A 27,714-nucleotide genomic window follows, 5' to 3' on the forward strand; every position below is an offset into this window, starting at 1 on the left:
TGTTCCTCTGGACCTCTTCAATTGAGGTGTTCCTTCATGAGCCACTTGCAAAGTGTCCCAAATTTCCTTAGCAGTGGTACAACTTTGAATTCTACTGTACTCATCTGGACCTAGTCCACATACAAGCCATTTCTTGGCCTTGGCATTCTTCTCCCACTTCTTCAGGTCTTCAGCAGTGCAGTCAGCTCTTGTCTTTGGCACATCCACTCCTTCAGCATTCTTCTTAGTAGTTGCTAGAGGACCATTAGTGACTATGTCCCAGAGTTCATAGTCTTCTCCTATGATGTGATCCCTCATCCTGTTCTTCCACCATGAATAGTACTGACCATTGAAAAGTGGAGGCCTAGCAGTGGATTGTCCTTCCCAATTCTCATGTGGTGCACTTATGCTGATTTTTTCCTAAGGTGTTAGCCTCTTCAAGGATAACCCGTTCTGATACCATTGATGTTCTACACGTCAATACTACACAGGAGGGGGGGTGATTTGTGTGGTACCTAATTTTCGCTCTAGAAGAACCTGGTTCTTCAAGGTGTTCTAATTACTACTGTTTGCGGAATAAAAAGTACATAAAATAAAGAACACAGAGATTTTAACGTGGAAAACACCTGGCTCAAAAAGTGAAAAAACCACGACCTACTACTCAGTAGGATTTTCCTAAACTTCCACTAAAATCACTAAGCTAAAACAACATTTACAAAAACACTTTGTAAACCTAAGGATTAACTCTAATCCCATTGTGGCACACAGCCTCAACTGTTGCGACAACTTCAAGTTAGCTTATAACTTGAACACTCAAAGTACCTAATACAATTGCTTCCATGAAAGCTGAAAGGTACAACTTTAAACCACCTACTACAATTGAACTAGAATAAGAAAAAACACAATGGAACTGGTTCTTCTATCTCGTTCAAGTAGCTTCAGGAGTGCACGTTCAAATCTCACATAAATTCTTGCAAAATCGCCTTGCTCTTTTCCTTTCAATTTGGTTTAACTTCTGCGTTCATGCAATACCTGTAAAAAAGAACAATCACTATCATTTAATAGGTTAGAAATCAGAGTTTGATTGGGACTCAATTTCTGATCTTTTATCATAGTTGAGTCCTGGGAGATATCAAACTCTAACACTCTCTTTATCTTGATTGTGTTCTCTTCGTATAAGGAGACTTTATCCCCTTATCCAATATGCAACCTTTTCGATCAGATTAGGAGATATTGATGCTTGATCAGTAGGACTTATCTCCTTCACGTGCATCTCATATGTGTAGGTTCATCATGACAGTGCTTCACAGGATGGACCTGGTCCATGACTGAGATCATTTGTAGTTCTTCAAAACTTCACCTGTTCTTGGGCCAACACAGGGGATTTTTGAAGATGATGGGGATGAAGAAGAATGTCGACCTAGTGTGCTTGAAGGAATCTTACATACCTTTCGAATACATGTATGAGAGGTATGGCCATAGCAAGTCTTTCCGTGCCTACCATGATAAGATCTCTCTCACTTCTCTGGGTCACATCCACCGCAGAGTGTTTGTATTCATTGTTTACTTCCTAGGCCTGATGGTGTTCCCAATGAAAAAGGGAAGAATCCACACTAGGTTGGCCATGGTCACCAAGACTTTGATAGAAGGGATTAATGGACAGACATACACCATAGTCCCCATGATCATAGCCGACATCTACAGGGCTCTTGAGCGCTGTCAAAGAGGGGTCAAGCATTTTGAGGGTTGTAACTTGTTGCTGCAGTTATGGTTGTTGGAACATTTCCAAAAGGGTTGCTATCGCCAAGAATTTCCGCGAAGGGCTTAGAATGACCATATTGCCTTCCATCACCCCAAGAAAATGATTTACATTCCAGACATATTTGCTCAGCCAGAAAGCGCCAAAGAATGGGTAGATTTCTTCGACAATCTGGATAAGGAACAGGTGCAATGGATGTTTGAATGGTTCCCAACAGATGAATTTATTATCAGATCCAGGGATGCTCCACACTTGGTGCTGATCGGGTTGAACGGGATATACCCATATGTTCCTATGCGAGTTATAAGGAAAGCAGGCAAAAAACAAGTTGTACCAAGGGTTGTCAAGATGAGTCATTTCAGGACAGACTTTCAAGATAACAACATCCCTTACAAAGTATCCACACCTAGAAAAAATAGCTCTTGCATTGATAAGCGCATCTTGAAAATTAAAGCCTTATTTTCAATGCCATCGTATTTGTGTTTTAATGACATATCCTCTTCGAAGCATATTGCATAAGCCCGAATTATCGGGCGAACTGGCCAAATGGTCCATTGAACTCGGGGGGTTTGATATCGAGTATCAACCCCGAACGGCTATCAAGTCCCAAATTCTAGCAGATTTTGTGGCCGACTTTACACTCACCCTCATGCCAGAGGTAGAGAAATAACTTCTACTAAAAACAGGCACATCTTCGGGGGTATCGACCTTGTTCACCGACGGTGCCTCGAACGTGAAAGGGTCGACGCTCGTCATAGTTCTGAAGCCACCTACGGGCGGCATGATTAGGCAATCTATAAAATTTGCAAGGTTGACTAACAATAAAGCTGAGTATGAGGCTATGATTGCACATCTTGAATTGGCCAAAGGCCTAGGAGCGGAAGTAATCGAAGCAAAATGTGATTCCATTCTGGTGGTAAATCAGGTAAATGGGAATTTCGAAGTTCGAGAAGACAAGATGCAAAGATACTTATAGCTTGTTTGGCCAAGCTGCAAAATCAGCTTATTTTGAGAAGTGCTTTTTTTCAAAAGTGCTTTTCTCAAAAGTATTTTTGGTGAGAAGCAGTTTGTGTTTGGCTAACTAATTTGAAAAGCACTTATGAGCAGCAATTAGTGTTTGGCCAAGCTTTAAAAAACTGCTTCTAAGTATATTTTTCTCAAAAGTGCTTTTCAAAAAGGTACTTTTGGAGAGAAGCTACTCTTTTCTGTTTCTCCAAAACTACATCTGCTTCTCCTCAATAGCACTTTGTTTCCATCCAAAAAAGCACTTTTGGCCAAAAAAGCTTGGCCAAACAGAATATTAGACAAATTTCAAGTCACATTGCACCGCTTCAAAGAATGGACGCTAGTCCACATACCTCGAGAGAAGAATAGCGAGGCCGATGCCCTCGCAAACCTAGGATCATCTGTCGAGGATGGAATACTCCCCGTGGCCATTGTTCAGCTATCCAAATCAGTGATCGAAGAAGGCCATGCCCAGATCAACTCCACTAGCCTGACATGTGATTGGATAAATAAATATATCAATTATTTGGAAAGTGGGAAGCTACCCACAGACCCAAAAGAGTCGAGGGCCCTGCGAACCAAGGCAGCCAGTTCTCGCTCGACGAAAATGGAACACTATACAGAAGAACCTTTGATGGGCCCCTAGCGGTATGCTTGTAACCGGGGGACACATATTATGTACTTAGAGAAATCCACGAGGGCACCTGCGGAAATCACTCCGATGTCGATTCCTTAGTTCGAAAGGTGATTAGAGCAGGATACTATTAGGACAACATGGAAAAAGACACCAAAGAATACGTTAGAAAATGCGACAAATGTCAAATATTTGCACAAATGATTCACCAACCAGGTAAATAGCTACATTCTGTCTTGTCTCCATGGACGTTCATGAAGTGGGGGATGGACATCGTTGGACCCCTACCAATGGCACCAGGTAAAGTTAGATTTATTTTATTTATAACTGACTACTTCTCAAAATGGGTGGAAGCGCAGGCCTTCGAAAAGATAAAGGAAAAAGAAGTCATTAACTTCATCTGGGACCATATCATGTGTCAATTTGGGATTCCCTCCGAGATAACATGTGATAATAGGAAGCAGTTCATCATAAGCAAAGTAACAAAGTTCGGCGAGGACCATAAAATCAAAAGGATCCTGTCAACATCCTACCGCCCATGTACAAGCGGCCAGGCAGAGTCGACAAACAAGACCATCATTCAAAACTTGAAAAAGAAGTTAGAAAATGCGAAAGGAAAATGGAGAGAAATGTTGCCCAAGGTGATATGGGCATATCGAACGAAGCCAAAATCGAGCACGGGAGAGACGCCTTTCTCTCTGGTGTATGGATCCAAGGCTTTAATACCGGTCGAGGCCGGAGAGCCAAGCGCTAGATTTTTATGTGCCACCGAGAGCTCAAACACTGAGGCCACAACTACAGCCCTCAAACTATTAGATGAAAAGCGAGAAGCTTTACTAGCCCAAATGGCTGCCCAAAAATAAAGAATCGAAAGGTATTATAATAGGAGAGCAAATCTCCGACATTTCAGAGTCGTAGACTTAGTCCTTAGGAAAGTCACCCTAAATACTCAAAAATCTAATGAAGGGAAGCTAGGCCCGAGCTGCGAAGGACTATACTGCGTCCTCAGAGTGATCGACAAAGGGTCCTACAAGCTTGGTAACATGGAAGGCGAACAACTTCCAAGCAATTGGAACATATCGATGCTCAAATGCTATTATTACTAATGTGTATGATGGAAGACACCGAAACATCCTCTGACCCAAAGAGCTTGGGTTTTAAAGCATGTATTGCACTTTTTTCCTTCGATCGGAATTTATCCCAAAAGGGTTTTACCAGCAAGGTTTTTAACGAGGATGCATCAATATGCTACCTAAGGAGGACTCAACAAGTACTCAAGGCTTCTCTCCAATTACCCTCAAATACTGGGGGCATCCCCCGGGAGATCGCCTCATCGGGCAGATCAAAATTAGCCAAATAGGGTCACGATAGGAAGATGATGTATCGGGCCAAACGGTCGTAAGAACCATGTCCGCGTAGATTAATCGAACCCTCGACGGCGAAAACTATGTTTGCTTGTGCCAAGTAATCAAGGAATATTTTTTTTACCATCAAAATACTTTGCACTTCAAAGAAGTTTGCTATATTCAGAAGAAACCGCTCCAGGGCCAGAAATTTCCTAAACACTCGGGGACTTACATCAAAAACTCGAAACTATAAGACCTCCGGGCCAAAAACTTCGAGCTCATAAGCCCTCAATGAGGCAACATCATGTTTACAAGGAACGACTCCAAAGCTAAAAAATTTCGATGTCTCAGGGACTGTCGCCGACTGTCACCCCATCGAGCTATCTGAAACTCAAGGCCATAAGACCCCAAGCGGGCAACCTTGAGCCCAAAAGCCCTCCATGCGGCAATGCTAGAAAATGTAAGGCCTCCATGAGGAATTATCAACAGTTTAAAACCTACATAAGGCAACCTCGAGCTCATAAGACCTCCATAAGGCAATACTAAATCTGTAAGAGCTCAAGTAAGGCATGAATTATACTTGTGCCATGTAACCTATCTGTAAGACCTCAAATAAGGCATGTTCAAATTTATAAGACCATACAAAAGGCATAATCGCGTTCTTAAAGTTAAGGCTATATATTCGAACTTGTAAGACCCCTAAAAAGGCATACCCTTAATATATATGCCGAGGCTACTTGGGAACTAAAAGGCTACAGACAAACATAATGACTACGCTCACAAGGCTCCGGCCAAACTAACATGACTCGTGGATGCCCGACCATTGCCATAAAATCACAGGCCTTCAATTACTTCAAAAATACATCGAAAAGAATTGGTTAATCAGGCTACCCTTGGCATAAGCAAAAGAGATTCGATCATGTCAGCTCCGAACAATGAAAAGGCTTCAAAACAATTTATCCATCGAGCTAAACCTCCCGAGGTTCTCATCTATCATTACATAACGACTCATAATTGAGGTTCTTATCAAATCATCGAAGAGTTAAACGAACGCAAAAACTTTAAAAGTTTTTAGCGAGGGAAAAATAAAGCCATATTAGAGGTCGTACTGACCCAACACGTAAGATCCTAAGAGCCAGACTATATTAGAGGTTGTATCGACCCAACGCGTAAGAGCCTAAGCGCCAGCCTATATTAGAAGTCGTACCGACCCAACGTGTAAGAGCCTAAGCGTCAGCCTATATTAGATGTCGCACCGACCCAACGCATAGGAGCCTAAGGGCCTGCTCAAAAAGCCTCATGCTAATTTTTAGACCAAAAGGTCGTTGATCTCAAATCGAAACTTGACTCGGGGACTAAGCCCCAAACGGTCAACTTTCGACTGTTACAAATCGCTCAGCAGTAGCAAGAACCTAAGGGTTTAATTTGAGGTCCAAAATTTTGGACCAATTGTCCACAAGCGTCATATTTTATTCCTAAAAAGCAAAGGAAAAACAAGAAATGATGAAAATGAAAGGTTTTTTACATATATATTGGAAGTTCACAAGGGTGCATTTACAAGGCCTATGCCTAAAGCCCTTATAAGGGTAAAGGCAAATAAAACCCTAATCTACCACCGGGGTTGTTCTTTTGATGGCTCCCTCAGAGTTTTTGCTTTCAACAGCACCGACCACGGCCTCCGGGTCTTCAACGGACTCTTCCCCTTCAAAGATCTCGCCTTCATCTTCATTGTCTTCCCAGCCACTGCTCGTATCACGTTTAAAAGCAAGCAGGGCTACAGCCTCCTCTTCTAGGGTCTTCACCCTCTCGATCTCAACAGACAAATCGATGCCCCATGCGTGTATATCCTTAAGAACCTACCTCCGAGATTCTAACCAGGCATGCTCCACGGCTCAGGTTAGTTGCAGCTCAGCCTCCTCGGACACCTTCTTGGCCTGAGCATTTGCAGTAACAGCATCCTCTTTGTACGAGGATATGAGCGCTTCGACTTCAGCCTTGGCCCCGTGTAGCATAACAACCAACTCAATATGAATATCTTTGTATTTATTACTCTCCGCACTGCATCATAAAGTTGATGTGCGACTGCGACCACCTTCCCTAGAGGGTATCTCTCTCAGAGGCTATCTCACTCACGTGCCGTTTGAGTTCGAGAATTTTAGTGTCTCTGGCTCGGAGCTCCTCCCTCATTAGGACATCTTTCTTCTCAAGATGCAAAGATCGGCCCAAAGGTGTTAAAACACTAAATTCGGGTAAGCATGTGGACAAAAATAAATGGAAACTATATAACCTGCTCATTGAGACGAGTCCTCTCTCGGGATGCCGCCTCCAAACAATCTCGAAGGCCATAGAATTCCTCGTCCTTCTTGGTAAAAAGAGCTCTAATCTTGTCGACTTCTAGGGTGAGCTTCTTGTGCTCACCCTTATAGTGAGTCAACTCGGCTTGAAACCTGGCAAAGGTCTGATTATAAAGCACCATGGCCTAGAATGGTTAAAGAAACAAAGTTAGGAAAACGAAGATCAGAGCACCGAGCAAAATTTACAAAAAATTACCTGCTCACAGAGCCTATCGATCTCACTGAAAATAAGTGAGGCATCGAGCTCGGGAATTTTATCAGGTGCGGTTAAAGGCCTCTCAAATGCATTTTTATCTCCTACGGGCGGCCCAACATAGGAAGATTCTTTATTTTGGGCATCCTGAATCTCCCTCAAAGGTAAAGTTGGTCCCGAAGGGGAATTGCTTATTTCAATAACCCCGACTGGATCAAACGGGGCCATCTCTTGTTTTTGGATAGCTTCAGAACTAGGCTCCTTTGGACCGCCTACCGAATGCACCTTAGCTCGAGGAATATTTTGGCCGTCAACTAGCTTGGGGGAATTACCCCATACACCGTCGAAGGCATCTTCAGCCCGAGGTAGGACAACAACAGCATCAAGTTCCGATTTAGAAGCCACCGGCTCAGCAATATGTGGGACAATCAGGTTTTCTCCTCCCTCGGGTGCTACTGAGGAATCATCTTTCTCCTTGCCTTCAGTTCGGGGACTCCCCAAAAATTCTAGAGTTAAGGCTGACGAATCAGCCTTAGGTTTTTCCGTTTTGGCCTTTTTCGATTTCGAAGGCTCAGTCGACTATTTCCTTTGTTTCTTCTTCTCTTTGTTAGATTTCAGGGTTTCCGTTTCCCAAGACGGTTCTTCTCTCCTCAGGGAGGCCTCTCCCAGACCTGCGCAAATACAAAATGTAAACACAAGGAATGAAGGCGCAATCGGTGATAGTTCTTCTAAAGGATTCAATTACAGCAGAAGTGAAGGTTCACCGTGGTTTTTGGCCTCCCATCGAGCCCTAGACAGGTCGTGCCACACGCGTTTAACATATGGGCAAGTCGAATCTAGATGGCTAACCCAGCCCGAGAGATCCTTAACTGCGTTAGTTTATGGGAAAATTGAACCAAAGGAAAAAGAAAATATCTAATTAGTGTATCCACTTACGTTTCGTGTTTCATCTTTCAGGGAACGACATCTTCTCCACTGGGATCAGGTCTGAGGTCCTAACTCAGACAAAATGGCCCATCCACCCTCTGTCCCTAACATCGCTAGTGCAAGCAAAAAAGGCTTTTGAGGCCCGACATTGGAGCTTAATCAGGCCCCCATGGAACAATCGGGGATTGTACATTCTAATCAAGTTGTTGAGGGTGAAGGGCATCTCCTTAATCATGTTTGCAAAGTATCTGATCATGCAAACAATACGCCAAAATAACGGATGAATTTGACCGAGAGTCACTCGATATCGTTTGCAGAAGTCGAGGATCACAGGGTCTATTGAAGGCGAGGATGGCTCTACCGGGCCAAGAGTAAATGGATAGGTATATACACTAAGGAAACTGTCCTTGTATGTCATTATGTCCTCTCCCCAAAAAGGAATCTCCACCAGCACCGAGTCTCCCCAGCGGCAGTCAGTCTTCACCTTCTCGGCGTCTGCTACTAAACTAATATATTGGGACATGGCTTCATATCGTCCCAGCTTCAATAAAGGATTGTCGACCTTGAAATCGAAGGTTGTTTTGAAGGATCCTGGGATGCATTCCTCAAGATGAGGGGAAAATGTTACTTTGCCCTTGGATGAGCGTGAAGAAGAGGAAGGCGCATCTTCCTAAGGGACAGAAGTGGAAGTCTTTTCCATTATTGTTAAAAGATTTCAGAGGAGGGAAGAAATTGTAATCAGAGAAAGAACATTAAAGAGGAGTAAAAAGAACTCTTTTGAGGGCTTGATGATACATTGGAAAATAAGGGGCGAAGGAAGAGGTATTTATAGAGGCAAAAAGATAGCCAACTGCTGTAATCAATTCAAAGGCTTTTCAAGGTTGTGTGGACATGACCTTTAGACACCTTTTCGGTCACATCAATCGATTGATATAGCGTAACCAACATCATGATAAAAGTATCAAATAGGGAAGAATTTAGGACCGTTTCTTATCACTTTCACTCTAAGAAATGCGGGGACTATCTATATACGGCTAAAATTGGAGAGTTTTGATTTTATTATCATTATGACATTCCGTAGCCCATCTCTAGGAGGCTCGAGGCACCGCTCGAGGTTCGACCCCAGTGGTTCCCTATGCTCAACTCGGGGCATTGCAATTCGGTGCCTATCATGGACAATCGGAAAATTCCCAAGGCACGTGGTCAAAGCTGACAACGCCTGCAAGAATAGTACAGGTTCGTACCAGACCATTAAATAGTTGTACCAGCTACGTTTCTTTGTAATAATTATACATGTACCATGTTGGGATTCCCCCTCTTATATAAAGGGGTCCCTTGTTATTTCTTACACATATGATATTCAATACAAGAACAAGAACATTCTCTTCTCTCTAACTTAAACATTCTCCGTTGTCTTTCCTTTGATTTGTTGCTTACATTTATTATGTTTTATTGATCGTTCCTCATTTATTATTCATCATTGATCATAAAGATAAATTATTGAGGATCTTGGAACTGTTAGTCCTTTATCGATCATCCCCAATCAAGCTCACTAGCTCAACCTCGAGGCCCATCTTAGGCCAGTGTGAGACCCCGATTCGCAGCCTTTCGGTTTGGATAACAACACTTCCTCTTACTCTTACTTTTCTTTCCTAGCTCACACTTAGCATATGTCTCTTAACAACTAGAATTAAAATAAACCACGTATTTTTAGAACCACAAAATCAAATCTAATTGTAATTACCATTTTCAAGGTAAACAAAAAGTCAGAGAGCATAAAGTGTGAATAGTACATGGAAGCCCTATTTATAGGTTAACCCAGTCAGGTCCAGAACTTCTTGAGTGCGGCCGCACAATTTTGAGTTTGAAGAAGCTCTGTGATCCGCACAAAAGTGAGTGTGGCCGCAGAATTTGTGCGGACCGCACAATTTTGTGTGCGACCGCAAATTATAAATGAAACTTGACAGGCCAATCTTCAAAGAGCATGAACTTTTGGTTTTCCAGTTGTGCGACTGCACACGGAATTGTGCGGCCGTAGAGTGATTGTGCGGTCTGCATAATTTTGGTGCGGTTCGCACTTTTGTGACACTTAGCCAATTTTTCTTGCACAGTCTCAGCAATGCACACCCATTCTTGCATACACTTCAAAACAAGTTATCACAAAACAAAGCCTATCTAATCTAAAGAAGAAAACCAAGAAAAAGAAAAAGAAACATGGGTTGCCTCCCAAGAAGCGCCTGATTTAACATCACGTCATGACGTAGATTACCAATCATTTGAAATGAAGAACCGCCACAATGTGGCCATCATTAACCTTGCCAAGATAATGTTTAACCCGATGCCCATTGACCTAAACACCTCATCGTTCTTATTTTTCAAATCTAGAGCACCAAAGGTGTTTAGATTCACCTCTTCAAAGGGGCCACTCCATTTTGACTTCAACTTGCTCGGAAACATCTGTAACCGAGAATTGAACAATATCACAAGATCACCTTCTTTAAACCCCTTGTTGTGGATGTACTTGTCATGGAGGTACTTCATCTTCTCCTTGTAACGGGACAAACATGTGTTGGCATGATACCGGAATTCATCAAGCTCATTCAATTGTGCCACCCTTAAGTTTGCGGCGACATCCCACTCAAGGCTCAACTTCTTCAAAGTCCACATGGCCTTGTTCTCAAGTTCCATCAGAAGATGACACACTTTCCCGAAGACCAATTGATATGGAGACATCCCAATCAATGTTTTGTAGGCCGTCCTATAAGCCCAAAGAGCATCATCAAGTTCTTTTGGCTAATCCGTCCGGTTGGCATTCACAGTCTTTGATAAAATACTCTTGATCTCCCAGTTAAAGACTTCAACTTGTCTGCTTTCTTGAAGATGGTAGGGGGTCGAGACTTTTGAGTAACACCATACTTGGTGAGTAAGGTATCAAAAGACTTGTTGAAAAAATGCGAACCCCCATCACTAATAATAGCCCTATGAGTACCGAATCTTGTAAAGATGTTCTTCTTCAGAAATGCCACCACACTTCGAGTTTTGTTGTTGGGTAAAGCCACAACTTCAACCCATTTTGACACATAGTCCCCAGCTACCAAAATGTAAGTGTTCTCACAAGAGCTCACGAACGGTCCCATGAAATCAATACCCCAAACATAAAAGATATCAATTTCCAAGATAGTGGTGAGGGGCATATCATTATTCTTAGAAATCCCACCGGCCCTTTGAAACTCATCACAATGCTTGACTAGATCACTAGCGTCCTTGTAGGGAGTAGGCCAATAGAATCCACAACTCAACACTTTTGTAGTCGTTCTCGCTCCACCATGGTGACCACCATACTGTGAAGAGTGGCAAGCCTCAAGAATTCCCATTTGTTCTTCCTTCGGCTCACATCGGCGGATCACACCATCGATATATATCTGGAAAAGATACGACTTATCCCAATAATAGTCAATGCAATCCTGTTTGAGCTTCTTCCTTTAGTTTGAAGAGAACTCATTCAGTACAATGCCGCTCACAAGATAATTGACTAAATCGGCAAATCCTGGCATCCTAGTCATTGAAATGGCTAGAAATTGCTCGCCGGGGAAGGAATCATTGATCTCAAGGCCGTCATGTGGCCTTCCCTCCTCCTCCAAACGAGACAAGTGGTTCTCCACTTAGTTTTCACTAACCTTGCGGTCTTGAATTTCTAGATCAAACTCTTGTAATAGAAGTACCCACCGCATCAACCTTGCCTTAGAATCTTTCTTGCTCATCAAGTACCAAAGCGCCGCATGGTCGGTGTGAACAATCACCTTTGTACCCATCAAATACGGGCGGAACTTCTCCATAGCAAAAACAATAGCAAGTAGCTATTTTTCGGTCACTGTGTAATTGACTTGGGCATCATTCATAGTCTTGCTAACATAGTAGACCAGATGGAAGATTTTGTTGATGAGTTTCCCTAAAACTACTCCAACTGCCACATCACTAGCGTCACACATGAGCTCAAAAGGTAAGCTCCAATCCGGCGCGGTGATAATAGGAGTAGTAGTCATTTTGAACTTGAGCAATTCGAATGCCTTCATACAATATTCATTGAAATGGAACTTGGCATCCTTCTCCAAAAGTTTACATAAAGGGTTTACCACCTTGGAAAAGTCTTTGATGAATCGGCGATAGAAACCTGCATGACCCAAGAAGCTTCTCACTCCCTTCACACATGTAGAGGGAGGGAGTTTGGATATTACCTCAATTTTGGCCTTGTCGACCTCAATATCATGCTTTGAAATTTTGTGGCCAAGGACTATGCCTTCCTTCACGTGAAGTGACATTTCTCCCAATTCAACACCAAATTTGTCTCCTCACATCTAGCCAAGACCCTTTCCAAATTGTTCAAGCAATCTTCAAAAGAATTCCCAACCACGGAGAAATCATACATGAGACCTCAAGAATATCCTCCACCATATCGGTGAAAATAGCTATCATACACCGTTGAAAAGTCGTTGGCGCATTAGACAAACCAAATGGCATCTGCGAGAATGCGAAAGTACCATAGGGACAAGTGAAAGTGGTATTCTCTTGATCCTCAGGTGCAGTAAGGATTTGATTTTAGCCAGAGTATCCATCAAGGAAGCAATAAAAAGCACGTTCGGTCAACCTATCAAGCATTTGATCAAGAAATAAAAGAGGGAAATGATCTTTCCGAGTGACTTTGTTAAGCTTTCTATAGTCCATGCACACTTTCCACCCGGTGACAGTTCTTGTGTGGATCAATTCATTCTTGTCATTTGTTATCACAGTCATACCCCCTTTCTTTGGGACACACTGCACTGGAGAGGTCCACGAGCTATTGGAAATAGAGTAAACAACCCCGATATCCTACCACTTGATTATCTCCTTCTTCACCACCTCTTGCATCGCTTCATTTATCCTCCTTTCGTGTTAAACAGAGGGTTTGGCACCCTCCTCCAAACTAATCTTGTGCATGTAAAAGGCGGGACTTATGCCTAAGATAACCACCAATGTCCATCTGATTGCTCTTTTCCTCCTTTGTAGCACCTCCAATGTGGACTCTACTTGCATGTTAGTTAAACAAGAAGAAAGGATAAACGGTAAAGTAGAATAAGGGCCAAGGAATTCACACCTGAGATGCGGAGGCAATGGCTTTAACTCCAAAGTGGGAGGCTCCTCAATTAAGGGCTTTGTTGTTGGAGTCTTCCGATTTTCAAGATCCAAAGATAGCTTGCGGGGCTCATAAGTGTATGACCCCATCCATTGCAATGCATTCACACACTCCACATAGCCTTCTTTCTCCTCATCAGCTTCAATATTGAGCAAAACGACTTCCAAATTATACTCAACATTTATTGTAGCACTAGAATCATCAATAATCACATTGGTGACCAAATCCACGAACAAACAAACTTCATTACTATTCAGTTGCCTCACAGATTTGCATACATGGAAGACCACCTTTTTGTCACCCACCCGAAAAGTGAGCTCACCGACTTTCACATCAATAAGAGCCTTCCCCGTAGCGAGGAAAGGTCTACCGAAAATGATAGGAACCTTATAGTCCACTTCACAATCAAGAATCACAAATTCTGCCGGGATGATGAACTTATCATCATGAACTAACACATCACTATTAATACCCAATGGCCTCTTCATAGTACGATCCGCCATTTTCAACCTCATGGATGTGGGTCTTGGTTTAACAATCCCCAAAGTTAGAAAAACCGAGTAGGGCATTAAGTTGATACTCGCCCCAAGGTCACATAAAATTTTGGCATAGTCGGCACTACCAATAGTGCAAGGGATTGTGAAGCACCGGGATCTTCCAATTTTGGAGCCATTGAGTGCACAATAGCACTCACTTGATGTCTCATCTTGATAGTCTCACAATTCATTGATCTTTTCTTTGTCACTAGATCCTTCATGAACTTTGCGTGTCCCGACATTTGTTCCAATGCCTCAACCAACGACACATTAATAGACAAACTTTTCATCATATCAATAAACATTTTGAATTGGTTCTCACTATTTTACTTTGCAAACCTTTAAGGGTATGGAGGAGGAGGCCTTGGCATTGGTGCCTTAGCCTTTGGCACTATCGGTTCCAGTATGTCCATCATATGTTCCCTAAATGAGTTCACTTCTTCTTGCGTCTCCTCCACATTTTCATCAATATCAATTCTCACTTCCTCATTAGCTTGAACCACATTGCTTGGAATTTCATCTTCTTGAATCACAACATTTTCATCCACAATTCTTCTTTGATTTGAGGTGGTTGCATCTCCACCTTTTTCACTTCTTGTAGTCACGGCCATAACATGTCTCGTATTATTCCCACCCTCTGGGTTCACTACCATATCATTAGGTAGTACCCCCTTAGGATGAGCTTTCAAAGCTTGTGAGATTTGGCCTAATTGAACTTCCAAATTGTGAATAGAAGTGTTTTGAGAGGCTAGTTGAGCATCAGAGTCGACAGTTGTCACACCTCCTTTTTCTACCACCGGAAGGGGTATAAGGGAGTTTTTCCAATTAAAGTGACAATAATCGAAACGGAATTATTTATTTAAGTTCAGAGTTGCCACTTGGGATAATTTATGTTGTCCTAAGTCACTGGTTTAAAATCCCGAATCGAGTCCGTGAAACACAGAAATCCGGGTAAGGAATTTTGTTAACCCAAGAGAAGGTGTTAGGCATTCCCGGGTTCTGTGATTTTAGCACGGTCACTCAAATATTATTATTGGCCTATTTATCTGATTTTAAAAATATTTTTGAAACCTATGTACATTTTATCCTTTTTAAAACCACTTTTAATAATCCGATTGTCATACAACTAATTATTTGATTACACATTGTGAATCATGTCACGGGAATCGTACCCACGATCCACAATATGTTTATTTTATTAACAAGATTAAATTGTGGTCGGGTCACATAAATGTACCCCCCATATTTTAGAAATTAAGCATCACAACTGCGTCACAGGAACTGTACCCGTAGCTATGACAATTTATTTAATTAACGCACCTAAAGCAAGACTACGAGAGTTCAAAGCATTTTTCTACATTAATAAAGATATTGATGTGAGGGCCATAGACTATGTGATTTGATGACACACCTCAACTTATTTACAAAAAGTATTCAACTAAAAATGAATTATGGATGTTCAAGCTTCATCTAGTTAAAGCCAATCTATAGCTACTAAATATAAGTAAGCATTTGGATAAATAAAGATGCTTAATTATTCGGAAGAGTTTGGGCCAGCATTAAGCCCAATATTATTTAAAGATCTTTCAAAGGGATAACAAGGAAATTGGGCTCGAGATTGAGCCCAGGGATGAAGACAAAAGCAAGAGGCCCCAATAGTTTTGAATAGCCAAGTACCAAGCCTAATCCTTCCATGGTCTAACTTCCAATTATTAGAGAAACCCAATTCTATTATATCAAACGTGAAAAACTTAATAGATTAAGTCTACTGAATAAAATAGGGCTCAGAATTGAGCCTAAAAAGCGCAAAGAAATAAGAGAACACATGTTGAGACCAATTCCAGGCGGAATGCCTTATATGGGCCAAGGTTGGGCCCAACAGCCTCCACGAAGGAAGGCCTTTACATTAAGGCCCTCTGAGACTTAGTCCCATGTAGCAGACACCACACAAAAATCCAAAGGTTTGAACAAAAACATATCATGGATCTTAATTCATCACCACCATTAAGACTAACAATGAAAGATTGAATCCTAAACTTATTCATGATTTAACTTGTAACTTAAACATACAAATGTTTCAACATTAAAGGCCCCAATGAGGCCCGTCTCCCTCTAATTTACCCATGGCAAAACAAAGCAGCAATTCTGAACACCAAGGTGCATAAATTCCTAGATTATAAACTTAACTTTAATGACTTGCTATTAATAGTGACAGTATGGACAATTTACATATACAAACTAATCTTAGCCAAACATAAGATGATTTAACACATACTGAATATTAATATTAACTCATTGTGTATTAACCTAGCCCTAAATAACATTAAAACTCAGGATGACTTAGCTGAGGGTATTCATCCATTCAAGCACATACGGACAGCATACAGTCAAAGGTTCTAACATAGTCCCAAATATTACAACTCTTAGGCATAGCAAAATTGTTCAGCCACACATGAAATAACTAAACCAATTCTAACTTTCAGATCTAAACATTGTGACTGAATTATATAATAAAGCACCTGTTCTAAACAAGCTTAAATAGATGGAAAGAAACTACAAACAAAAGAAAGAAACAAAGAGGACATTAAACAAAAAAAGATCTGGAGTTTTCAACTTCAAGCCAATATATTACATCTTCATTTTTGCATTTCAAAGCTCATGAGGAATACCTAATACAACAAATAGAAGAAAAGAACCCTGAAGCCAGCAAAAATGAACAAAAAATAGAAGTCCAGTAGCAGTAGCGCAACTCCAAAATTAAACCATGTTTTGAGCTTTTAAAATCCAGAAATTTCAAGAGAACTTGTTCTAGTTTTTCTTGTGAAAATCAGAGAAAATTCAGCTATTCAATGAAACAGTGTAGAACTTTTTTTTTGGGGGGGGGGGGGTGTTTAGGGTCTGAAAATCTATCTAAAGAGTGAGGGAAAGGTTCTATATATAAGCCATGAAAATGCCATGTGATGTAGAACAAAATTAGGGAATTATTTCCTCACACAACCCCTAAAGCATCTTTCTAACTGAATTGGGACAGCTGTCAGTCTCTAATTGATTTCAGCATTTTGTGCTGGCCAAATAGGACCAGCTGCTCCTTTTCAAAAACATTCCTAAAGCAGCTTTACCTTATTTCCTTTAATTTTAACTCTTGAAAGACCCTTAAAGTTCTTTTATTGTTCAATTGAACCTACCAGTTTCTAATGACATACAAATTAGGGCAAACACTAACAAGGCCAGCAAATATCCGAAATTAAATCAAAAACAAACAAACAGATCATGAAACAATGCAATTAAACTTAGAGTACTAAGCATCCAAAAACCTAAAATAAACTTAACCCTAACAAGAATTAAATCATGATGGAATCAGCGGGAAGTTTCATGCAAGGAAACATGCTACAATATGCTATTTCATATTAAAACAGTCAAGATGAACAAACACATGAAATTGGACACTGAAAATCCTAAAGCATGCAATTAAACACCAGAAATAAAAAAAACAGAAAAACAAGAAGAAACAGAATAAGAAAAGAAAATCATGCTAAATTTAGCCTAAATAGTTAAGAGTCAAAATTAATCTAAACTAGTAGATAATAAAATTAACTTGAACATAAGCAAAAGAAGATCAAAAAACAAAACAAAACAAAGAAATAAAGAGGAGGGAACTGATTCTTAACTAGAATGAGCATGACGCCTGAAGAAAATCGAAGAGTGACGAGGGTGATGAACTTTACTGGGCATCTGTGACCTTGGTCGGAGGTCGGCGACCCTCGAATCAAGCCAAGACTAGCATTAGTCAATTGTTCTTAGCCAGAACGATTTCTTAACGCAAGTATCGAGTCAAGTCGAGCCCTATGAGGCAAGGAATCAGATTTAGGGTTTTCTTCAAAGGCTCAGATCTGGATTTAAAGAAAATAGGTGGGGATTTTGGGAAGCTAATGGTGGATTTAGGAAGAGGAGAGGATGGGGTTTGCATGGTACTAATTTGGGGAAGTTTGGAGCGTCGGAGCCGTCGTGAGGCGATTTTTGGCGGGTGGTCAACGGCGGAGGTGGCGTGGGGATTTAGGGAGACTAGGGTTTGGCTCATGGTTTGGGTGAGAGATAGTATGAGAGGGGTAATGTGGGGGTCAGACCTGGTTCGGACACTCTTATACTGATTGTATGTCCAGTTCTGAGCTGTTGGATGCCAATGATCCAACGGTTGTGATGAAGGAAAGCAAAACGGGGTCGTTTAGTTTAAAAATAGGGGTGGATCGGGTAGGTTAATTGTTTGGGCCTGGGTGGTTTGGGAACGGACTTGGGCATAAAATTATCCCAAATTCAAATTTAAACCCTTTTGTTTAATTATCCTTTTTATTTCCTTTTTTCTTTATTTTTCTTTTTCTTTAATTAAAAATCCTAAATTAAATCCCTAAATTAATTTAAATTGTAAAATTAAGCTAATTACCTAACTATAATATTTATAACAATTAGTTGATCCAAGATTAAAAGAGAAAAAATACTAATCTAAAATATAAAGCTAAAAATGTAGAAGTGAACCAATTTTTGTGATTTTCATCTTAATCAAACAATTAATTAACTAAACAATCCTAAAAATATTAAAACAAAATCTTAATGCAATGCATGGTATTTTCGGTATTTTTTATGATTTTAATAAAATTAAACGTGCATAAAAATATAAATAATTAATAAAAAATCTGCAAAAATTCTGTAAAATTGCAAACAATTTGGAAAAAATCTATTTTCCTTATTTTATAGGAGTATTTCATATAGGGCAAAAATCACGCGCTCACAGCTGCCCCTCTTTGCTCGAAAACATAAAGAGTTTTCGGGCAAAGATAAAGTGAGCAAATACGAGCGATTTTTGCCCGTTTGGATACTCCATGGGAAGCAATTTTGAAAATCTTGACTGAACCCTGCTTCCAAGGTTGCCTACATATCCTTGGCTATAAAGGAATCAGGTCAGTGTAGTTCTGGAAGTTTTGGTAGCTGGGACTACTGAGAAGTTGTGATTTTACTGCTACTGCTGCTGCTGCTATTGCTTGTTGAACTCCTTATTACACCAAAACCAAAATGAAAAGAAGCTAGGCTAAACTATGATCTACAAGTTACAAGAATCCTATCAATATATCTTCAAACTTGATCTTGAAACTTCTGCAGTTCTACCGTGCATCTTGAACTATTGACTCGCACTCTCGAGATGAGCTTCTGTTGTTGCTAACTCGAATTGAATTATGAAATGTATTCCCTTGTTATCCAGGTGGGTGCCTGATGCTAAAACATGAAATGTATTCCCTTGTTATCCGGGTGGGCGCCTGATACGAAACTTTAAATGTATTCCCTTGTTATCCAGGTGGGTGCCTGATGCAAAACTTGAAAATGAATTCCCTTGTTATCCAGGTGGGCGCCTGATGCCAAACTTGAAAATGAATTCCCTTGTTACCTAGGTGGGCGCCTGATGTAAAACTTGAAATGTATTCCATTGTTATCCAGATGGGCGCCTGATACGAAACTTGAAATGTATTCCCTTGTTATCCAGGTGGGTGCCTGATGCAAAACTTGAAATGTATTCCCTTGTTATCTAGGTGGGCGCCTGTTACAAAACTTGAAAATGAATTCCCTTGTTATCCAGGTGGCCGCCTAATACAAAACTTGAAATGTATTCCCTTATTATCTAGGTGGGCGCTTGATGCGAAACTTGAAACGTATTCCCTTGTTATCCAGGTGGGCGCCTAATGAAAAACTTGAAATGTATTCCCTTGTTATCTAGGTGGGCGCCTGATGCGAACTTGAAATGTATTTCCTTGTTATCCAGGTGGACGCCTGATGCAAAACTTGACAATAAATTCCCTTGTTATCCAGGTGGGCGCCTGATGCAAAACTTGAAAATGAATTCCCTTGTAATCCAGGTGGGCGCCTGATGTAAAACATGAAATGTATTCCCGTGTTATCTAGGTGGGTTCCTAATGCAAAATTGATATGTATTCCCTGTTATTCAGGTGGGCGCATATGCAAAACTTGAAAATGAATTCCCTTGTTATCCAGGTGGGCGCCTGATGCAAAACTTCAAATGTATTCCCTTGTTATCCAGGTGGGTGCCTGATGCAAACTTGAAATATATTCCCTTGTTATCCAGGTGGGCACTTGAAATTTATTCCCTTGTTATCCAGGTGGGCGCCTGATACAAACTTGAAATGTATTACCTTATTATCCAGGTGGGCGCCTGATGCAAAAAAAACGAAAATGTATTCCCTTGTTATCCAGGTGGGCGTGTGATGCGAAACTTGAAATGTATTCCCTTGTTATCCAGGTGGGCGCCTGATGCAAAATTTGAAATGTATTCCCTTGTTATCCAGGTGGGCGCCTGATGTAAAAACTTGAAATATATTCCTTTGTTATCGAGATGGGCGCCTGATGTTAAAACTTAAAATATTCCCTTGTTATCTAGATGGGCGCCTGATGCGAAACTTTGAAATGAATTCCCTTTTTTTTCAGGTGGGCGCCTGCGGTTGTGACAAAATAAACAAAACAAAAGAAACTTTTCTGCCCAGTTTCATACCGGGGACATCTATGAGTGTTAATCGAATCATGTTATCTAAAAGAACCTTAAGAATTTAAAAGCTAAATCCCATTATCCAGGAGGGCCGTGAAAATTAAATCTCATCTTAAGAATGAAAACCTGAAAGCTGGATTCTATTTCCTAAAGGTAAAACTTAAACTAAATCCCATTATCCAGGAGGGTCCTAAAAACTTGAACTTAAATCCCATTATTCAGGAGGGCCCTAAGAACTTGAAATTAAATCCCATTATTCAGGAGCATCCTAACAACTTTAAACTACATCCCATTATTCAGTAGGGTCCTAAAAACTCGAAATTAAGTCCCATTCTCCGGGAGGGTCCTGAGAACTTTAAATTAAATCCCATTATCCAGGAGGGTCCTGAGAACTTTAAATTAAATCTCATTATCCAGGAGGATCCTGAAAACTTGAAACTAAATCCCATTATCCAGGAGGGATCTAAAAACATTAAATTAAATCCCATTATTTAGGAGAGTCCTGGGAATTTTAAATTAAATCTCATTCTCCAGGAGAGTCCTGAGAACTTTAAATTAAAAATCCCATTATCTAAGAGGTCTTGAGAACTTTTCGGCCAAATCTGTCTGGCACTTGCTTTCCTCACGGAGGGTTCCTTTGGAACAAACAAAATTCCTGCCCCTGTTTCAATCAAAGAAAATTTTATCAGTTTGAAAATGTGGTGGTTAGTTTGTGGCATTCTTGCTGAAGGTGGCCTTTCCACTGCCATGCTTTGTTCTGATCGGCTGCCTTGGGCTAGCAAAGAATTGTTGAACTTCTGATCGAATTTCAACCATAGAAGATTCGGGTGCCTCATACTCATCTTGTTGTTTTACATTTCTGTCCTCAAAATTCAAACATGTATATTTCCTTAAAATTTACGAAACTAATCGACCACTTGAAACTCCCACTGGCGCCTTATTTTTCATTTGAATCATGCTATTTTGGTATGCTTTGGCGCACTTTGCTTTGTGCAATTGAAAGTTGGTAATAAGTTTTGAAATCCTTCCTTGTTTGCTTAACAAGGCTAACATTGAAAAAGACTTAGAGAAGTAGACCCAAAAGAAAATGAAATACAGTGACTTCGAGTGTTAGGAATAAAGAGAAAAATTTGAAACAGGATGACTGTTTGAGGAAGAAAAGGAAAAAAGACTTATCTGAGCGAAGCAGCTGGTACCAATGATCATGACATGCATTTCGGACTAATCATCACAGACCATTCACCTAATCATATTTTATTTCGTGCCCCATCTTCATACTTCAAAACTGGGATTTTCTATAATCCAATCTCTCTGCAAAGTCACGAGCCTCATTCGGCTTGAAGTGCCCTGACGGGTTTTCACCAACAAACCTCTCTTATTTGTTCATCTCTCAACTCACTGTCTCCTTACGGTGCTTGCGAAGGTTTTCATCAATAAGACTCTCATTTTAGTTTTCTCTCAGCTTTCCATCGCCTTACAGTGCCCGTGAGGGTTTTCACCAATAAGACTCTCTTATTTATTCATTTTCCTTGTGTAGACCATAGTGTTGCCCAAGATGTGAATCATACCTCTATCTCGCTTGACTTGGCACTCATCAAAGATTGATCGGAAGTTCTTTCTTTGGACCGTAATATGGGATTTTGGATAGGGTTAGAAAGAAAGGGTATCATAAAGGCTCAAAAACAACTTGAAATGAAAGGGTTCAGAATTACAACTTTTGGAATCAGATCTTTACAAAATCACAACTTCTGCCCCAGTTTCTTTGCTCGGGGAATTTTGAATTTTTATTTTGATGGGACCGAACCGTGAGGCTGGCTACGTATCCTTAAAAGGAATCAGGTCGAACGTAGTTCAAGGAATAAGAATTGCTTTGTTTTTGTTACTTTTTTTTCTTCTTTTTTTCTCTTTTTTTCTTTTCTCTTTTTTCTTTTCTTTCCTTTTTCTTTTCTTTCTTTTGATTTTTTTCATTTTTCTATTTCTCTTTTCTTTTTCTTTTTCTTTTTCTTTTTGTTTATATCTTTTGTATCCGTATTTCTAAACTCTGATTCTGATTTCAAAAGAGGGGTACGAAAGAAAATATATAAGGCTCAAAAGGGGCAATCAAGGGATAAAGTGTTTAGGTAGCAGAATAAATTGGCTTCGTCATTCCAATCGTCAAAACATGCCAAGTACAAACAACACAAATAGACAAACCAAAGATATCATACATAATATCTTTTGACTACGTCAGAATTGATAGTCATATCTATACATTTGCCTTCTATATTTGTTAAATACAAAGCACCATTGGACAACACTCTTGTTACAATGAACGGACCTTGCCAATTTGGGGTAAACTTGCCTTTATCTTCCGCCTGATGCGGAAGGATGCGTTTCAATACTTGCTGACCCACTTTATATTTCTGGGGACACACCTTCTTGTTGTATGCTCTTGTCATTCTCTTCTTATACAATTGACCATGCCACACTGCCGTCATTCTTTTCTCTTCAAAAAGACTTAACTGCTCCAACCGGGTTTTGACCCATTCATCATCATCAATTTTAGCTTCAGCAACAATTCGAAGGGATGGAATTTCGACCTCCGCGAGTATAACTTCTCCAGTACCATATACCAGCAAGTAAGGAGTTGCACCTACTGAAGTGCGAACAGTAGTACGGTAACCCAGCAGAGCAAATGACAGCTTTTCATTCCATTGCCTAGAACCTTGCACCATCTTCCGAAGTATCTTCTTTATGTTCTTGTTAGCCACCTCAACAACTCCATTTTCCTTGGGGCGATACGGGGTGGAATTTCGATGTGTAATCTTGAACTGTTGGCACACTTCTTCCATCAAATGGCTGTTAAGATTAGAACCATTGTCCGTGATGATGAAGTTTATTCCAAACCGACAAATGAAGTTTGAATGAACAAAATCGACCACAGCCTTCTGGGTCACAGATTTGAACATCATAGTTGATGGCCACCAGAATAAACCTGTGCCCATTTGACGCCGCTGGCTCAATCAGTCCAATGACATCCATTCCCCAAGCAACAAAAGGCCAAGGTGCGGACATTGTATGCAACTCCGACGGTGAAGAATGAATCAAATCACCATGTACCTGCATTGATGACACTTGCGCACAAAGCTAATGCAATCTCGTTCCATGGTGAGCCAATAATACCCTGCTCGCAGAATTTTCTTTGCCAAAACATACCCACTCATATGTGGTCTGCAAACTCCAGAATGCACTTCGGTCATGATAGTCGTGGCTTGTTTAGCATCTATGCACCTCAGTAGTCCAAGATCTAGAGTTCTCTTGTACAAAATTCCTCCGCTCAAGAAAAATCCACTAGCCAAATGTTGAATTGTTCTCTTTTGATCACTTGTGGCCTGTACCGGATACACCCTCATCTTGATGTATTGCCGGATATCATGGAACCACGGTTCACCATCAAGTTCCTCCTCAACCACATTACAGTAAGCATGTTGATCACGAACTTGAATATGCAGAGGGTCAACATAAGCCTTATTCGAATGGTGTAACATTGAAACCAAGGTAGCCAAAGCATCAGCAACCTCATTACGGATCCTAGGAATATGCCTGAACTCTACTGATCTGAATCGTTGACAAAGATCATGCAAACATTGTCGATATGGTATGAGTTTTAAATCCCGAGTTTCCTATTCTCCCTGAATCTGGTGCACTAACAAGTTCGAATCTCCCAAGACCAAGACTTCTTGGACTCCCATATCTACAGCTAACCTTAAACCTAGAATGCACGCCTCATACTCAGTCATGCTGTTAGTATAATAGAAATAAAGCTAGGCCGTAACAGGGTAGTGATGCCCTGTTTCAGAAATGAGCACAGCCCCTATTCCGACACCCTTCATGTTAGTAGCTCCATCAAAGAAAAGTTTCCAACCTGGATTTTTATCCTGCTCCACCTCGTCAATATGCATAACCTCTTCATTAGGAAAATAAGTCCTCAATGGCTCATACTCTTCATCCACCGGGTTCTCGACCAAATGGCCGTCCAATGCTTGGGCTTTCATCGCGGTTCGAGTCACATAGATGATGTCAAACTCTGTGAGCAAAATCTTCCACTTTGCAAGTTTTCTTGTGGGCATAGGCTTCTAAAAATATACTTTAGAAGATCCAGGCGAGAAATGAGGCAAGTGACGACAGATAATGCTTCAACTTTTGTGCCACCCAAGACAGGGCACAACATGTCCTTTCATGAGGAGTATACTTAACCTCATAGGATGTAAACTTCTTGATGAGATAATAGATGGCTTGCTCCTTCCTGCCAGTGATGCCATGTTGACCCAACACACAACCGAATGAATTATCTAGGACTGTCAAATAGAGAATTAAAGGTCTCCCAAGTTTCGGCGGGACTAGCATAGGTGGGTTTGACAAGTACCCCTTGATCTTATCAAATGCCTCCTAGCACTCATTAGTCTGTTTGACCGCAACATCCTCTTTTAGCAACTTAAAGATGGGCTCACAAGTTGTCGTTAGTTGAGCAATAAACCTGCTGATGTAGTTTAAACGCCCGAGTAGACTTATCACCTCAGTCATATTCCTTGGGGTGGCAATTCTTGGATAGCTTTGATCTTTGACGGATCCAACTCAATGCCTCACCGACTGACTATGAACCCCAACAGTTTCCCAGGTGGAACACCAAATGCACACTTTGTAGGGTTGAGCTTAAGATTATACCTGCGGAGCCTCTGGAAAAACTTGCTCAAGTCTCCGACGTGGTCGGACTGCTTTCTTGACATGATGATTACATCATCCACATAGACCTTAATTTCCTTGTGTATCATATCATCAAACATGGTAGTCATTGCCCTTATGTAAGTTGCCCTAGCATTTTTCAAACCGGATGGCATTACCCTGTAGCAATACGTTCCCCATGGTGTGATGAACGCTGTCTTTTCTGCATCTTCCTCATCCATTAAAATCTGGTGATATCCCACATAACAAACCACAAAAGATCTGATCTCATGTTTGGCATAGTTATCAATCAAAATGTGGATATTTGGCAATGGGATGTTTTCTATTGGTCTCACTTTGTTGAGATCGTGGTAATCAACGCACACCCTGGTCTTACCATCCTTCTTTGGTACTGGCAGAACATTAGCTAACGAAATGGGGTATCGCGTGACTCGAATGACCTTTGCATCCAACTATTTTGTGATTTCTTTCTTAATCTTCACACTCATGTTAGTCTTAAACTTCCGCAACTTCTACTTGACGGGAGGGAATGCCAAATCAGTTGGCAATTTATGAACTACCAAGTTAGTACTCAAACCCGTCATGTCATCATATGACCATGCAAATATGTCTTTATATTCAAACAGTGCTTTGATTATTTCTTCCTTGATTTGTGGTTCCAAGTGTACACTTATCTTGGTTTCCCTTATATTATCTGGATCCCCTAAATTGATTGCTTCAGTTTCATTCAGATTAGGCTTGGGTTTCTCCTCAAAATGAGTTAGTTCTTTACTAATTTCCTCAAAATATAGTTAAAGTAATTTTTATATATTTTTACAAATTTATTTGGTATTTTTAAAGCTAAATTGCATATAATTGCAATTCTAGCCTACTTTAAGATTTAATAGCATTTTTATAATCATAAAATTGGTTCAAGTATTTTTAAATTAATATCTATGTGTTATTAACTAATCCAGTGCTTTTAATATGTTTTCAAAATCATTTTTACTATTTTTTGTAAAATAAAAGGGAAAAACTGGCTATTTAATATATAACCCCAATTTGTTTCAATTATAGACAAAATTGACCCTCCAATTGACCCAATCTTGACCCCCAATTGGAGCGGTCCAATTTCAATTTCAACCCAACCCCTTAACCCATTTATCCAACCCGCCCAGTCTTCCTTTTAATCCAGGCCGTTGATCATTTTGATCAACGACCACGATCACCCCTTACCATTTTTAATCCACTGACCCTACCCTAATACCCTCATTTCCATCTCTCAACCGCCTTTGAATACTCTCCTCTCTCAAACTCTCTCGAAGGTTCCCTGGAACCCTAGCCTCTCTCATCCTCTCCGACCATAACCTCACTAGAATCCATGGCTTCTCGGGCATGGATGGCCTATACTCACCTCCCTCCACTCTCAAACGTCTGGGGTTCAAAGCTTTGAGGTCTGATCTCAGTGGTGTCCGTTCATATTCTCTCATATCCATGGTTTTGAAGCCTCTCCAGCCTTGCTTCGGCACATCTAAAGCATTTCGAGCCTGGTTCTAACTCATCCGACTCAAGATCGGACTTTTCTTCCAAGCCTTTCTCATTTCTAGGGTTTCTCTGAAACCCGAGACATTCGATGTTTTTATTTGGTTGTTTTCTTAAATCTATGCTATATATGTGCTCTGCTAGAGTTTTAAAACGTTTTCCCCAATTTTTTTCTTTCAAAATTTGTTTCTCTTCGATTTAGAGTTTCTGAAATAATTTCGAAATGTTTCTCTGACTCTTCCTTTTCTTTTCTTTATGTGTACCTGTCTATGCTATGTTTGTATGTTTTCTTTTCCTACCTAGCATGTTCTTCTCCTATATCTTTATGTTTGCCTTATTTTGCATGTTCTTCTATTGTGCTCCGTTCTTTCTTCTACTGGTTTCTATATCATGCTTTCACATGTTTATCTTATGTGTTCGTTTACCCCTATGTTCCTTTACTGTATTTTCTACTAAGCTTTTAGGTCTTTAGTTGCCTTCTTCTGGACTTTGTTTGAGTTCTTTGTTAAACATGTTTCCTCTACTGTTCTCTTAAGTGCTATTCTATCTCGTTTCTCTTCTGAAACTTGTTTAAATTCCAAGCTTTCTTAAAACGTGTTCTTTATGCTTCAAATTAGCTTTCTCACTTTGTTGTTTTAAACTTGCTATTACATATATTTTTTTCATAAATCTCTAAAAAGACCTCTGAGCCTGTTTCCGTTATTTATCTTCTTTTCTCTGTATCTGACTCGAGTTGAAAACCCTATGGTTTGGCATTTTTGGCGAGTTTCGATCTTGTGTTTGAGACTACGGTTCTATTTTGGAACTCTAGGTTTCTCAGACTCGTTTTGAGTCTTTGTACTGAACTCGAACTTCTTTGACTCTAAATTTTTCTATGCTAGGCTTTTCTAATTAGCATGACAACTCTTTCTTGATTCACATGTCTGTGCACTTTATATATGATGAATTCTTCCTTCAAAAAAGGTTTTGCCAATTTGTGATTGATTCAGAATTCCTTTTAATAAGGATCGATTGATTGTTACTA

General features: G+C 40.4%; 1 protein-coding gene across 1 annotated transcript; it reads right to left on the minus strand.

Moving 5' to 3' along the window:
• Window positions 1–16,552: 16,552 nt before the first annotated feature.
• Window positions 16,553–23,161, minus strand: LOC142163240 (uncharacterized). The gene is made up of 2 exons (XM_075220508.1): window positions 22,862–23,161; window positions 16,553–16,600 (listed from the first exon to the last, which is right to left on the minus strand). The coding sequence occupies exons 1-2, from the start codon at window positions 23,159–23,161 to the stop codon at window positions 16,553–16,555; spliced, it is 348 nt and encodes a 115-aa protein (XP_075076609.1).
• Window positions 23,162–27,714: the final 4,553 nt, after the last annotated feature.

Source organism: Nicotiana tabacum, chromosome 8 (genome assembly GCF_000715075.1).
Source record: "Nicotiana tabacum cultivar K326 chromosome 8, ASM71507v2, whole genome shotgun sequence".
NCBI lineage: Eukaryota > Viridiplantae > Streptophyta > Magnoliopsida > Solanales > Solanaceae > Nicotiana > Nicotiana tabacum.

What these genes read in the sequence shown, in the direction of transcription:
- LOC142163240 (XM_075220508.1), bottom strand. Translation starts at nt 23,161, where the DNA reads ATGGTGCAAGGTTCTAGGCAATGGAATGAAAAGCTGTCATTTGCTCTG. An exon ending in CAAGAGCATACAACAAGAAG is followed by an intron (nt 16,601 to 22,861) that starts GTGTGTCCCCAG and finishes TGCTGGCTTCAG; the next exon opens with GGTTCTTTTCTTCTATTTGT.